Source organism: Arachis ipaensis, chromosome B1, assembly GCF_059453495.1.
Source record: "Arachis ipaensis isolate K30076 ecotype BB chromosome B1, ASM5945349v1, whole genome shotgun sequence".
Classification (NCBI taxonomy): domain Eukaryota; kingdom Viridiplantae; phylum Streptophyta; class Magnoliopsida; order Fabales; family Fabaceae; genus Arachis; species Arachis ipaensis.
In genome coordinates, this window is record NC_142436.1 from 129,744,981 (window position 1) to 129,761,749 (window position 16,769).

A 16,769-nucleotide genomic window follows, 5' to 3' on the forward strand; every position below is an offset into this window, starting at 1 on the left:
GTTTTAAATTCGATAAATTGCTCTAACGTATCCAACCATTAGTAGAGACTCAAAGTTGGCATACCTGTGATGCTTCTCAACAATATAGACCAAAGCAATGGGTTTTGCAATGGTACCCGATTACTAGGTTTGTAGATTAGGGAATTATGTCATTGAATACAACATCTTGACGGGGTACAAGGGTGGTAAAGTAGTTCTCATACCACAGATGAATATGACATTAGAAAGTAAAAATTGTAAGTAAAGTAAAAATCTCCTGATTTTCAAAAACACTACTTCACAAGCAAGAAATACAAATAAAACACCATATACGATTATTATCAAAATTCGATCTTGCTAAGACTGCTTCATATGTCCATGTATATGAAGACAAGATATGAAAAAATCATAACATATAAATTGACACCGAAATGGTACAGCAACAAGCGAATAATACATTTTTCCTCTTGCTCCATTCACTGAGTTGAGCTCTCTTGTTCAACGTAAACCGCTATTACCTCCAACAGTTTACGCACGCGGTCCCAATACAAACCGCTACTGACGGTAGCGGTTTATGCACATGTCCCATCAACAGAAACTGCTGCAGTTTATGTGTTACACCCTAACCACGTACACCGCGGCTATTTATAGCGGATTATATTTTTTGCTATTGGCAGCAGCGATTTCTATAGAAATATAAAAAATTGCATTTACGTCTTCCTATTTCAAAAGTTGTATTTATATAAAATTGACTTCCAAACATTTTATTCACATAAATTGTCCTGTCCCTTATTTTGGTAACAGATTAAACATAAATAAATAAAGTATAGCCAGCCAACCACAACAAAAATGTTCATTTTTTGTTTATGAATTTGCTATTAGACTATTAGAAACAAATTAGATTAAACTTCTTTAAATTGATAAAATAAAAAAATAATCTAATTATTTTTAAATTAAAATAATAAAATTAACATATAATAAAACTTATTAATTTATTAATAATTAATCTCTTATTTTATCACTTTATTAATTTTTTACTTTAATTTTTTTTTCAAATGAATTTGATTTTACAATCTATGTATGTAGTATTAGGAAGGAATTTGATTTTACGAATCCCAGATCTAGTGATGATATGGCTAAATTATATATTGTCGATGTGTTTATTATTAGAAAGTCTAAGCATGTTCATTAGTAGCTGTTTTAGTTGACTTAATAAATAACAAAATAAAGATTAAAGAGAACGGTCAACTTTCAAGACAACAATAACTTTAGAATTAGATGCAATTATGCAAAGGGTTATGCTGTTGCTTTCATAATAATAACAATAATAGTTAATCTGGACTTTCGATATATTATATACGTTATTCTTTCTAGTGTACAAAATGATAAGAATAGCCTAATTTTAAAATATATATATATATATATGCGCGCGCGCATACTGCATAGAGAATAAGGTATAATTACATTCTATACGGTTAATGGATACTTTCATTACTTTGACATTTTACCTTTTAGAAAACACAAAAAGAATCTCTGTACTATTATATGTATAGGTTTAGCCTTTTTTTATTAATAATTGTGTAATATCAAAGCCAATAAAAAAAAAAAAAAACAAACAAACAGAATCTTGTTAAAAGAAATTTGACTTGGGTGGAACCGTGGAAGAAGGGTATAGCTTTTCCACCAAGGCAAGACTATGAGATGAATAAGGAACGACTTATGCTATATCAGCAAATACACACAAACCTATCTTGGTATCATATCCTCGTCATTATTATTATTATTATTATTATTATTATTATTATTATTATTATTACAAATATGTGATTGTTCACAAGTATGCCATTATTTAATTAAAGAGTTATTTAATTGTATCTTTTTTGTTAAATAGTTATAAAAATATTTTTATTGATGTGATAATAATACGTAATTAAATTTATATACAAAATTACATATTTAATTAATATTTATTTGAATTACGCTATTATTAAAATATCAATAAAGCTAAGTGTGCAGCTCAATAGATTGGAAATTTGTCATAATTTAATCAGAAATTTCATGTCTTGTATAATATTTTTTTTTTTAATCTTATTGAGTAAGAAAGTATCACTGTATGATATCTGTACTTGAGGAGATACCCATTTAGAAAAGAACATAATTTATTTATGAAATGATAGAGTTGCTTGCTTGCTAGGGTAGTTGTTGGTGGGGAAGATAATACTTAGGCTCAACAATAAGGACAGCTACAAAGTCCACATGACGAAACCTCCTTAATACATGCATCATTAACATTAATATTATATTGTGTTTTTTAGCAAGAGAGTAGACTGGAGAAAAAATTTATGTGTTATTGAGTGTATTTGAATGATCTGAAATAATATAATATAAAAATGTATTTACAGGTGCTAAGAGAATCGTAATAATAAAAATATAATATTTTATAATAAATATTCAGATATATCAAATAATTCTAATAAATGCTAATTGATCCTAATGTATTCTGATATTTTTCTTCAAACTCAAGTTGTAAGTTACAACTTGAGTTTGAAATTTATTTAAAATATCGAAATAAAAAAATGTATAAACTGATAGAACGGGTGCAAACAAAACTAGCGGAAAGAAGTGCAGACGGAACTGCCGCTGTCTGAAGGAAGCGCAGACAGAACTGCCGAAAAGAAGTGTAGATGGAACTGCCGCTGTTTGAAGGAAGTACAGATGGAACTACCACTGTTTGAAGGAAGTACAGACAGAATTGCCGCTGTTTGAAGGAAGCGACTACCACAAAGAAATGTAGATGGAACTGCCACAAGAAAACATAGACGGAACTATCGAAAGAGTGGCCAACTGCCGAAAAACTGATGAAAAGATGACGAATTGACAAAAAATTCTGAAAAAGTGACAAAGTCTAAAGAGATGGCAAATTATTGGAAAGTAACGAAAAATTTATGGTTTAGTAAATGAACTAATCCGTTAGGTGAGAAAACATCAAGGTATTGACAAAAGAAAAAGAAAAAAAATGGCACAGAAGAAAAATATGATAAATATGGTGTTTTAACTAAAAGAAAAATAATCTATTCTCCTCAAAGAGGATATCATGATTCTGATACCATGTTAGAGATAAGAGACTAAATTGGAGAAAGAATTTGTGTGTTATTGAGTGTATTTAAATTATTTAGAATGATATAATATAAAAGAATATTTATATGTGTTAAGAGAATCATAATAATAAAAACGTAATATTTTATAATAAATATTCAGATATATCAAATAATTATAATGAATGCTAAATGATGGTAATATATTATGAGATTGTTGTGTTGTATTATGTTGTTGTGTCTTTACGTGTGTATGAATGAAGGAACACATTTCAACTACCACAAGACATGCCCCTTTCGTTTCCCGTTTTGGTGCCTCACAAACATTTCCTTCTTCTTCTGCTTATGCTGCTCCTCCTTTGAGACAAGGTTTGAGGTTTCATCTTGTTTATCATCAACTTTGTTTTTGTGTTTTTTCAAAAAGAAGAAGCTCAACACAATTAAAGTGAAACGTGAAACTCATTACAAGGTAAACAATGACACAAAATAAAGACTCTCATCAAGCTTTTATATGTTCTTTTCATGATTTCTTCATCTGGGTTTTCCTTCTCTTTTATCTATCTCCTTTTCATGTTGACATCATGAGTTCTTGCTGGCCATTAATATAATGAAATATTATCTAGCATGTTATTTGAATTCAAGGATGCATCTTTAGGCCTGAAAATATGTTATAGTATTAAGAAACGTGCTGTTCTCTAACGGTTTTGAAACATCAAAACATGTTATCAAAAAACACACGACAGTTTGAATTTCTTAGATTGCTCTGTTTATTTATGGAGTATATATTCTATTTTCTATGGTGCAGTTAATTTGGACAAGTTCAGTTGCAAGTGAAAACTTCTAATTATAATGGGATTCTTCCACCTAGCCTTGTTTGTGTTTCTGGTTTCTCCTCTAAGTTTGGTTGTGAGTAAAGATATCGAACACGGTTCGCTTATCGTCGATGGAGCTCGATCGGTAGCTGATACCGACGATAACTTCATCTGTGCCACCATTGATTGGTGGCCTCAAGATAAGTGTGACTACAACAATTGTCCATGGGGAAATACATCTATTATAAATTTGGTACTATTTTTTCTCATTCAATTAGAACAGAGACTTGTAGAGTTGTAAAATGTCTAAGAGGTTGGAATTCTGACTTTTCAGGACTTGTCTCAGCCTTTACTGACCAAGGCTATCCAAGGTAAGCTAAAGCTACTTTGCTTCTTCATATGGCCAAAAATAATTAGACCATTTGCGACAAAATCGATATATATTAGAGAAATATTTCAAATTAATTTCTAAAAAATTTGTAGTCAATAATATTTTATTTTATTTTATGTAAAGCTTTAAGTAAAAAGTTAGATAAATTAATTTAGATTATTATTTAATAAAAAACATATCAGTTTTTAAGAATTTTTAAAATTTTATATCAATGTTTTTTATATAAAAGAATAATTTAATATAAAGATAGATTTGTCTCGCAAAATAAAAGTTTGAGGCGATTAAAATACCTTACTAAAAATTTTTTAAATAGTGTTTGCTTTGAAGTATTGAGACGGAGACTAAGAAATTGGAACTCATTATTATATTTGTTGACCCAGAAATTAGTACTAAAATTTTAATTTTTATCTTTAAAATTTTAGTATTTCAGTACTTCCAAAATGTAAAAACACAGGAGGACTGAAATTTTTGAAACAAAAACTAAAATTTTAATATTTTATACCTAAAATACTTTCATTTCAATTAATTAATTTTAACTTTATTTTTTTCATACAAATTAAATTAGAATTTCATCTTTATTTCAGGGTTTATCTCTCACTTTACACCCAGTTAAATACTAAAACAAGTTTCTCATTCTCAGTCTCTAGTAATTTAGGGTATTAATAATTCAAAGAATGATGTTTTTTCTTTCCGGATGGATGCTTGATAGGTCTCAAGCCTTTGAGGATAAGAATTGGAGGTTCATTGCAAGATCAAGTGTTATATGAGGTAGGGAATTTGAAGTCCCCATGCCAACAATTTCAGAAGAAGAATGGTGGATTGTTTGGATTCTCAAAAGGATGCTTACAAATGAAAAGGTGGGATGAGCTTAACCAATTCTTCAACAAGACAGGGTAAGAAAATTCTTTAACATTCAGATTATTGTTTTTTTTTTTTTTTAATTCCTTCCAAAAAAATAAAATAAAAAAATTGAAACTTTCAGGGCAATTGTGACATTTGGCTTGAATGCCCTAAATGGGAGGCGCAAGACGAAACGTGCTGCCTGGGTAGGAGATTGGGACTCTACTAATGCTCATGATTTCATAAGCTACACTATTTCAAAGGGATACCAAATCGATTCGTGGGAATTCGGTACGAGAATATATAGAAAAACAGTATCATACAAATTATTGAGGACTAAAATTCTGCCACTAATTCAGAGAATTCCGTTGCTAATAGTTATTAGTTAAGTGGGATTTGATATAGTTTAGTAATACTTGAAGTCCGTCACTAATTTATGAAACTCCACTGCTAATAGTTAACTTGGTTAGGGTTTAGCCAAATTAGTAGCATTTAAAATCTACTTCTAATTTAACAAACAAAGTTTGATCTTAATAGTCAACTAACCTAAAATTTAAACTAAATTCTTCTTATTAAGTAAGGAATCTTATCTCTCCATTTATTGTGCAAATTTAGAGTTTAAAATCTAGAATTAGAATTCAAAAATACACTCTACCTTTTCTAAAATGCACTAACATTCTCCAATTTGTAATGCTTAAAATCCATCATTAATTTAGTGAATTCCATAATCAATATAGATGAAATTCGGCCAAATGAATAGTGTTTGAAATCAAACCAACTTGAGTTGGTTCAGTGGTTAGCTCACTAATTCATTTAAAATAGTGTCGTGAGTGAATCTTGTCTTATGCATAGCAGCAAATCCTTAACGGAGTTTCGATTTCCGATGAATTAGTCCTTGGTCTGTCGGACTAAGAAATACTATAGAAAAAAAATAGTGTTTGAAATCTGTTATAAATTTAGCAGATTTTGTCGATAACAGTCAATTTACTAAAATTTGACCATTATCAACATGTACATTATACTTGCCTTTCTCTTATATTGAAACTTTTTTCCTTAAAAATTAATGTTGCATATATATGCTGCTACAGGTAATGAGTTGAGTGGTAAGGGCATTGGTGCAAATGTTGGTGCAGCACAATATGGAAAAGATTTGATAAAGCTTAAACAAATTCTAAACACAATGTACCATAACTACAAGTTCAAACCTTCACTTATAGCACCTGGAGGATTCTATGACAAGAATTGGTTTGATAAACTTCTTCAGGTCACAGGTTCTGGTTTACTCAATGCACTCACTCATCACATATATAACTTGGGCCCAGGTTTGCTTGCAACTTAAGCTAGATCTTACTACTCTATTTGTTCTTTTAGAAATTTAGCGCATTCATTTCATTGTTATGCACAAATAACGCAAAAGAGTTTTATATTGTTATTTAATCCGATCCGTAATCATGCCCTTGATACGACCATATATTAGGACATATCAGTTTAATTTTGATATACTGCTAATGTAAACAGTTCTACACGAAATTTCTTTTTTGGTTGTAGGTAGTGATGTGAATCTTGATTCTAAGATTCTAGATCCTGAGCGTTTGAGCAATGTAGAATCAGTATTCAGCAACATGTCAGAGACAATTAAGAAATATGGTCCTTGGTCTGCTGCATGGGTTGGAGAAGCGGGTGGTGCATACAACAGTGGTGGCCGTGATATCTCTGACACTTTTGTTAATAGCTTTTGGTAAATATTGACTATGAAATTAATGTTACAAAATTTTATCTAGTATCATAAAAAATCATAAATGGAATCAATTGACTTATTACTAGTTCTGGATTTTGAATGTGGTTTTGTAGGTACTTAGATGAACTTGGAATAGCATCAAAATACAACACAAAGGTTTATTGCAGGCAGAGTTTAATTGGAGGAAACTATGGTCTTCTCAATACCACCACTTTCTCTCCCAATCCTGATTACTACAGGCAAGTCTAAATAATGATTGTTTTTATGGTTTGGTTTTTGTTTTTTATTTTTTGAAAATGAAGATAAAACAAAAAACAATATTCCTTTAGAGGTTAATGCCTTAATGGCCTTTTATCTAATTTTCGTTTTTTTTATATATAATTTTGTTCTTGTAAAGGTGAAATATGGGTCAATTGCATTTTGTTTTCTATTTTTATTATTAGTATCCTTTTTAAGATTTTGTGAAAAGAAATAATGACAATAAAGAAAGGGTTCCCTTTTTTTTTCCTTATTTTAGTGCACTTTTGTGGAATCAGCTAATGGGGAAGAAGGTTCTTTCAGCTTCGAGTGATGTTTTTTCACCTTTTATACGTACTTATGCTCATTGCTCAAAAGGCAGAGTAAGTGTGCCTTTGCCACTTTCAATATTAACATCCATTTTACGAATTAATAATAATAATAATAATTTATACCATATGAGTTGTGTCTTATTTTAACTCTAAATTATTGTTCTTAATTTTCATTGAACAGGATGGTGTAACATTTTTGGTGATCAACTTAAGCAATAAGACTCACTTCTTACTAACAATTCATGACCGTGAGGCAAAAGAAGATGGTGCCAAACACATCCTAAAAGAAACCTCGGTTTCTAGTCATATCAAAAGTGCATTTTCATGGGTTGGAACAAAAGCATCAGATGTGACATTCAGAGAAGAGTACCACCTAACCCCAAAAGATGGTTACCTTAGAAGCCAAACCATGTTGCTTAATGGTAATCCACTAGAGCTAACTAATGGTGGAGAAATTCCAAGGTTGGATCCAGTTAGGAGTAATGTATATTCACCAATACACATAGATCCTTTATCCATTGTGTTTATTGTGTACCCTAACTTTGATGCTCCAGCTTGTGCCGTTGAACATAAAAAATCTTTAATATAAATTTTTTTTAACAAAAAAGAAAACCTTGTAGATTAGGTATTAGCACATTAGGACTTCCTAATCCATTGTAAGTGGCATAATAGGAAAATTTGTTCCATTTCAATAGTGTCAAGTTCAAATCTTGAAACCGAAAAAGAAAATTATTGCTAAAGAAAGCAATCACAAAGTTTTTTTTTATCCGAATTAGAATAATTTTGGATAATAATAAATTTGAATAACATTTAAAAAAATAATTTAGTCATGATAGTTTTATTTAATTTATAAGTGTAATACGGAGTCTAGGAAGCACCGGCACATCAGAAATCTTGACATATTCATATTTGACGTGGATGCAACACCGATACGCCTCCAACACGGTGGATATGCCGATGTCGATCTGTTTTTTTGTCTTTTTAAATCCGAATGAGTCTAATCTGGCTTCTCCTCCACAATTAGTGTTGTGGGTTATTACTAAAAGCCCATCTTTTACTTTGTTAATTCTCTTTTTATTTTTTTATTCTCTTGAATATTGTTCCAACGTAATCTGAAATAGATAGATTGTAAATAGGTTTGATGGAAGAAGTCGGAGGTGGTGGTGAATGCATATGAGGAGCCTTTATGTCAGTTCTGGAACTACGATTGAGAATACTTGCAAAAAATTCTCATGTCTAAGTTAACAAGAATTTAAGTAGTGTAAGTGTAGAATGAATCGAAAATACTTAAAATATTTGAGAATATTTATTTGGTCATCATCTGAAAAGATCTTATTTAGTCATGATAGGAAGTTATTTTTCATAGTGTCCGAGAGATGGTTATGCCACTCTAGTCGGGTTATGGAGACAGAGTCTAGCACAGGTCGAATAAGTCATCCCGTAGGGTATATCCTAGATTTAACTCTTTTTGGGCTATGAAGAGCCTCTTAGTCATAGTTGTCAGAAGCGAATCGGTGATCGAACCGGTCAAGTTACTGGGTTATTGGGTTATTGGTTCAACCGATAGGTCACTGGTTGAATCGGTTAACCTGGTCCTATATAAATAAAAAATAAAAAATAATAAAAAATGTAAAGTTAAAATTTAAAATACATATTTTTACTAACATTTTAAGAATATTCAGCTATTTTAAAATAATATGAAACATAAATAATAAGTGTTTTGTTAATTTTACTCTATTATAAATATTTTATTTTGTTTTTATATTAAAATAATAATTATTTTCAAATTTTAATAATTTATTAATAAATTTATATCTATTATACTATTATATACTACAAGTATTTATTAAAAAATAATATTAATAGATATTATAAACTTATGAAAAGAAAAAATAAGTAAATTTATAATTATTGTTAAATAAAAATATAATTAATTTTAAAATAAATGAGTTTATAACTAAAATTAAAATAAATTAAATAAAAGTAAATATATTTGATAAAAGATATCTATATATATATAATAATTTGTAAATATATTAATTAGAATTGTGACAACTTGGTGGTTATGACTTGCTCTTTTTTCATTGAGGACAGGGTTCGAACCCCACCCCACCCATTTTAAAAATTTTAATTTCCAGCGGTTCGATTAGACCGATTTTCACCGATTCAATCCGGATTCAATCGGTTCACACCGGTTCGCTTTCTTGTTCGATTTAACTAGCAGACCGGACCAATTTAAGGTCTGATTCACCAATTTTCCGGTCGAACCGATCAGTTCGGTCCGATTTTTACAACACTGCTTTCAGTTAGACTTTAGTAATTAAACTTAGGCTTTTGAGTCCAAATATGAACACAAGTATATATTGTTTTTTTTATTATTTTTACTATGTACATGTATACATGCTTTAGCAATAAAAAATCCTACTATTTTGTCATTTTTATCAATATAATATATTATTTATTATTTATAGTAAATAAATATTAATTATCATTTAAATATTTTATTATATTATACAACATGTCTCAAACATGGTGAAAACTCATATGCATTTGTCTTTGTGTGAAATTAATAGTTGAGAGCTGTTAGATGACAATTTAGTCAAATCTGCCAAATCATCTAACCACTATCAACTTTCAACTTCATATAAAGTTAATTGCAGGTGAATCTCGCCAACGAGTTATAGCTCAAATGGTATAGTCTCTCCATACTCACCTAAGAGGTCGCGGGTATCATATCTTTTTTTTAAATAATATATCACCGTATTCATGTCGTATCGTATTTGTATCGCGTATAATCCTAATAAAATTTGAATAATAGTGGTAAATATTTTAAAAGAAAATATATTTAACTAGCAATAATCCTAGTTTCAATATATTATGTTACTTATCTCATGTAAAGGGTATACGTTTAGGCAAGTTCTACTATGTAGATAATATGTTGGCATCTACATGTATGTATAAATTTGTGATGACATCTTGCAGTTACAACAAATGACATAGAAAAAGACATGATGTGAAGTTTGACCAAAAACTACAGAAAAAACTGAACGTAACCACATGAAGAGGTTAATAGTGTTGTTTGATAATGATTTTTTATCTTAATTAATTAAGTTAAGTTGATTACGGATCCAATTTTTAGACTTTTTTCATTTTTGGACAAAAAAGTAAATTTTGTGTTTAAGGCCGAAAATATAAAGAATGGATATCATAAGTGAACATTATTAGTACTCAATACCTAACAAACCAAAAAATCACTGCCAACTATAATCACCGAAATAAAAAAATGAACATCACTGCAACTACTAGTCTACTACTATGCGGAATCATTTTGGGATTTTATACACTCATCATTATCCATATGCAGAAAATTAATAATAATAATAATAATAATAATAATAATAATAATAATAATAATAATACAAATAATTAGAAATCATTTTAAGTAACATTTAATTGAATCTGTATGTGTTATACAGAATAATTTATAGTTTTTTTTAGTTATATTAATTTAATGAATCATTTTAAATCAAAATAAGAATTTTATAATAGTAAATCAAATAATAAAATTTGATTTGTTTTATATTTATCTGGATATATAAAAAGACCCAAGTATATATCACTTACAAAAAAATTAATTCTTCTCTTATAGAATTGTAAATTGTTTATATTATTAAATATTATTGGAACATTGTTATAAACAGAGTATAAGCAAATGAAAAAAAAAATATTTGACCCGTCATTCAGTGAACCAAACACATTTTTAGGTTTCAGCCGTTGTTTACTCCACAAACCCATTCAGCCTTTTCTAAGTCGTCTTCGTCAACAACATCATTGTTTGAAATGCCTAACTCATATTTACTTTCATCCGATGATAAACTGATTGTGGGGTAAACAACGGCTGAAATCTGAGAATGAGTTTGGTTCACTAAATGGCGGGTCAAATATTTCTCTTTTTTTTTTTTCTTATATTATGTGTATAACAATGTGTTCAAATAATATTTAATAATATAAACAATTTGCAATTGTATACGAGAAGAATCAATTTTTTTTTGCAAGTATTATATATATACTTGGATCTTTTTATAAATCTAGATAAATATAAAATAAATCAAATTTTATTATTTGATTTATTATTATAAAATTCTTATTTTGATTTAAAATGATTCATTAAATTAATATAACTAAAAAAAATTATAAATTATTCTATATAACAGATGCTGATTCAATTAAATATTGTTTAAAATTATTTCTAATTATTTGTATTATTATTATTATTATTGTTATTATTATTATTATTAGAATTATATAATTATTTATTTCAATATCAATTTTCTGCATATGGATAATGATGAGTGTGTGAAACTCCAAAATAGTACGGCGTAGTAATAGACTAGTAGTAGCAGTGACGTTCTTCATTTTTTTTTGGAGTAATTATAGTTGTAGTGATTTTTTGATTTGTTGGATATTGAATAGCAATAATGTTAACTTATGATATTCTTTCTTTATATTGTTCGGCCTTAAACACAAAATTCACTTTTTGTCCAAAAACGAGAAAAGTTCAAGAATTGAGCCCATAATTAACTTAACTTAATTAATCATGATAAAAAAATCATTATCAAACCAGAGTAATAACCTCCTCAAGTGGTTACATTCAGCTTTTTCTGCAGTTTTCTTTCAAACTTCACATCCTGTTACATTCAACTTTTTCTACAGCTTTCTTTTAAACTTCACATCTCGTCTCCTCCTCTGCCATTTGTTATAACTACAGGCTGTCACCACGAATTTACACATATAGATGCCAACATACTATCTACATAGTTGAACTTGCCATACGTTTATACCTATTTGATTGTTAATACAACATGAAATCATTTATATAAAAGGGCCAGTGCTTCGGTGTAGGAGAAAATTTTCTTCTACACCTATAGATGACACTTGTCGAAAGTTAAAGATGGTTTCATGCTATGTTTAAATATGATGGGAGACAATTTCTAAAATTGTGAGATCTAATACACCTTAGGAATATAGTTTTGTAAGTTTTGCTGTTATTTGTGTTAATTATTAACACATCTAATCAACAGAAGAATTAATAGAATAATTAATGAAAAATTTTTTTAATTTTTTTTATAGAATTAATTATTATTTATTTAGCATTTTATTGTAAAATTTTAGATCTAAATTTTTAATTTGTTGTTATCAAAAAATAATAAATAAATTTTTAATAAATAAAAAAGATATATATATATCAGTATTTTCAAAATACTAAATTTTTCTTTTTTATAAATAAATATATACATATTTCAAAATTAACGTATTGTTAGAATTATTTTATTCAAATTTTAAATTATAGTAATCAAATTCAAAACATAATGTTTCTATTTTTATTTTGAAAAAAAATTATAATTTTAAATCAATAAATATTATTTTACAATCAACCACTATTTAATTTAGAATACAAGATCCAAAATGTTATTATTTGAATTTTTCAATTATTATTTTATTATTGAAAATTATATATTTTCTTATTCTGTATCATTTTAAAATATAATTTAACATATCATAAATAGCATAAAAAAATTATTATTCATCTCTATCATTATATATAATGTGTATTCCAATTAATTTAATCGGTAAAAATTTAATTCTACTAACTAAAAAAATATTACAACTTAAACAAATAGTATTGTAATAAAATTCTGGCCCACAAAACAAAAAATACAGCTACTAATTATCCAGTCCATGATATTAACATAATAACCATAAAATAATTATCTTTGCTTACATAGAAAATAAATTTATTAATCACTGGTTCACTACTACTAACATTTCCTACTCCTGCAACAAAGATATAAAGTTTGTCCATATATAAAGTTCTATTTTTTCGGTTCATTATGTGAAGTTTATGGTACGCTATCACTTTCAGTTCTTGACAAATGTCATCTATAGATGTAGAAGAAATTTATCAATCTACACCATAATCCTGGCCTATATAAAATTTAAAAATTTATATTGTAAGCATTTTTATAAGTTTGAAAATTGTTATTGTACTTGTTATATCTTGCAATGAGTTCGACTAAAATAACAAATACAACTAATTTTTTTATAATTATTGTAAATATTTTTATAAAGTTTAAAATTGCTTATTGCAAGTATTTTTTATAAAATTTAAAAAAAATTATAATACTCATTTTTTTTAATTGTATTCATTATTTAGATTTATACGGCTCATTTTTTAGCTATGAATTTGGAAGACGTGTTATGCTTGGATATAGAGAGCTGGTGTGTTTTTGAAAAATATGGAGTTGATTTTTTTTTACTGGAAAAATACAAATTAGAGTCTCAATTTTATAAAGAATTAAAAAACTGAGGATCAAATTTAAGAAATGTAATATTCAAATTAGGGTACATATTGATGCCTCTGATTTGTGTGGATTCAGATTTTTTTGTTTAGATTGAGGAAATTGGAGGGTAAGTTTTAGATAAAAATAAATTCATAAAATGAAAAATTGAAATATGTGGGTCAATTTTTCGAAATAAAAAAAATTAATTCATTGAAATTGAAAATTGAGGGTCAGATTCGTGATATATATATATATATATATATATACACTCCACGTCCTACTTGCGCAAACTTCGTCTTCTTCAATTCATCTTTTTCTTTTTTGTTCTCTCAATATGTTCACTTTGTTTTATTTTTACTTTTGCAACTTTGAACTAATGCTGAGGGGAGAGATATTATTTTAAAAAAAATGGAGGATAGAATTATATTAAAATTACATTATATATCATCATCAGATATTATTACAAACACTTGAGAGAGTAAATTTTATATGCAAAAATTCATGTGATGTTATTATTCCTTTTATAATACCATTTAAAAAACTAAAAGGTATTATTTGTGAAAGAATAGATCTGCATATATCGAAGATGGTATCGAATATTTTGTACCGATATCTTGTATAAGTGTTTAGTTGGGTTCGTTCATTTCCAAATGAAGTATGACACACATGAAGGGAACATGCAAAAGATGTTTTCAATCTATTACGAAAGTCGATCACGAGTGTCATTTATCATCGAGTTGTACATTGAGTTCCAACAATCTAAAGCCAATCAAAATATCGAATGGAGAGATTACAATAGTGACCACGAGGATGAGTTTGAAAGCAACTATGAGATTGTTGATCCAAATGAAGACGATGATGAAGCTGGTGACACCATGGAGACAGATGTGATGGAAGTGATAAATGCACTAACAAACTAGCATCCGTTCGAAGAGCCATCTTTTATGTACGCGTTGGATTTGGAGGCTATACATGCACCAGAATATCCTAAATACTTTAATACAAGTATGTAGTTTAGATAATTATATAGTAATTTTATTATATAAATAATTAAATTTGACATAAAATAATATGATTATTTTTAGGTTATATATGCAATTAGTGATGTGTAACTATATTAGTGATCTGGAGGTTATGCATGCACCAGAATATCCTAAATACTTTAATACAAGAATGTAGTTTAGATAATTATATAGTAATTTTATTATATAAATAATTAAATTTGACATAAAATAGTATGATTATTTTTAGGTTATATATGCAATTAGTGATGTCTAACTATATTTGTAGAATTAAAATAAAATTGGTATTATTTACTTAAGTTCTATGTATTTATATGACTTATAGTATATATATTAAAGTTAAATTGTATTTAAGAATTATATGTTTATATTATTTATAATATATTTATTTATATTATTTATATTATAAATATTTATATATTTATTTATTTATGTATGTCTATTATATATTTTGACCAAGTATTTAAAATTTAAAATCTATGTATATATTTATATAAATTTAGATAATAAATTAATATTATTAGATAATCGTATATAACATTCTTACATTATATTATACGTTTATCGAATAATATAATTTATATTCTTTTATTAATATATAAATTATATATTTACGTAGATGGATATATTAATGTATTCTTATATTAATATCTTATTATAATTATATATGTATAATTTGTTTAATGAAATTTTATGTATTTATGTATACTTGTATATGTATTTTTGTGAACTTATGCCATGATATTATTGTAACAGAGTCTTCTGTTGTGATAGATGATGAATTTGTCGTGGGATTGAAATTTAGTTCTCGAGAAGCTGTGATTGTGGCAGTTAAAGACTATGCTATCCAAAGAGGCGTAGACTACCGGGTGTATGAATCAGAACCCCAAATATTTTATGTCAAATGTACACAGTACGTTACAACTTGTGATTGGCTGATTAGGGTTAGCATGATCTATAGAAAGTATTGTTGGGAGATAAGGAGATATAATGGTAGTCCCACTTGCACTGGATCCAGTAGTTCTCAAGAACATTTTAAGTTGGATTTAATCACAATTGCAGAAGCTATTAAGCTATTGGTAGAGGCTGACCTATCCATAAAGGTAAAATCTGTCATGCCTGAAGTTCAATAAAAATTTAATTACATTATAAGTTATTGTAAAGCATGATTAGCAAAGCAGAAGCCAGTCCAAAAAATATTTGGAGGTTGGGAAGCTTCCTATGAAGCTTTACCGAGATAGTTTGAAGCCATGTGTACCAAGGAGTCATCAGCAGTCGTCCACTTTGAAAACATACCTTGTTACCAGGGGAATGACTTGGTTCCTAATATTCGGGTCTTCTGGAGTTATTACCCTTGCATTAGAACATTCAGGCACTGCGAACTAGTTGTGCAGGTAGAGGGACTCATTTATATGAAAAATATAAGGGTTGTCTGTTGGTGACAATTTCACATGATGGAAACAACAATATCGTCCCCATTGCATTTGCTATTGTCGAGGGTGAGACTTCTGATGCGTGGTATTTTTTTTCTTAGTAACTTGTGACAACATGTGATGACACGGAATGGTGTGGGTTTTATCTCTGATCGACACGATTCTATTAGTTTAGTCGTGGCTCGCAGTAATGGAGTTTGGTCGCCTCCGAGAGCTTTCCACATATTCTGCATTAGGCATATAGAGTATAACTTCTTAAGAAAATTTAAGGCACCATATCTCCAAAAGCTTATCGTAAACATAGGTAACTAAAATTTTCACATAGTTTACATGTTATAGTTACCGTCATTGTAATGGATGTCTTGTTTTTTCTGTGTCACAGGGTACTTTAGGATAGTGCGCGAACACCAGTTGCGTCACGAGTGTTTACGCGAGCGGGGTGAAGCGTACACAAGGTTGCTGAAAAGAATTTCGCGTGAATAGTATGCTTTGGTATTTGATGGTGGATACTGATGGAGTCACATGACTACAAATTTAGTTGAGTACATT

At 28.3% G+C, this 16,769-nt stretch overlaps 1 protein-coding gene across 2 annotated transcripts; it reads left to right on the plus strand.

The window, feature by feature from the left end:
* Positions 1-3,286: 3,286 nt before the first annotated feature.
* On the plus strand, positions 3,287-8,116 carry LOC107634143 (heparanase-like protein 2). 2 transcript variants are annotated; one of them, XM_016337729.3, is made up of 10 exons: positions 3,287-3,443; positions 3,880-4,139; positions 4,221-4,257; positions 4,987-5,170; positions 5,260-5,408; positions 6,206-6,439; positions 6,666-6,855; positions 6,969-7,094; positions 7,373-7,475; positions 7,606-8,116. In XM_016337729.3, exons 2-10 carry the CDS (start codon positions 3,924-3,926, stop codon positions 8,011-8,013), a joined length of 1,647 nt encoding a protein of 548 aa, XP_016193215.1. In that variant the 5' UTR covers positions 3,287-3,443; positions 3,880-3,923; the 3' UTR covers positions 8,014-8,116. The 2 variants fall into 2 exon arrangements, with proteins under 2 accessions (XP_016193215.1, XP_016193208.1); XM_016337722.3 differs by having other exon boundaries at positions 3,299-3,543.
* Positions 8,117-16,769: the final 8,653 nt, after the last annotated feature.

What these genes read in the sequence shown, in the direction of transcription:
- LOC107634143 (XM_016337729.3), top strand. Translation starts at nt 3,924, where the DNA reads ATGGGATTCTTCCACCTAGCCTTGTTTGTGTTTCTGGTTTCTCCTCTA. An exon ending in ACTGACCAAGGCTATCCAAG is followed by an intron (nt 4,258 to 4,986) that starts GTAAGCTAAAGC and finishes GATGCTTGATAG; the next exon opens with GTCTCAAGCCTTTGAGGATA. An exon ending in ACTTTTGTTAATAGCTTTTG is followed by an intron (nt 6,856 to 6,968) that starts GTAAATATTGAC and finishes GTGGTTTTGTAG; the next exon opens with GTACTTAGATGAACTTGGAA.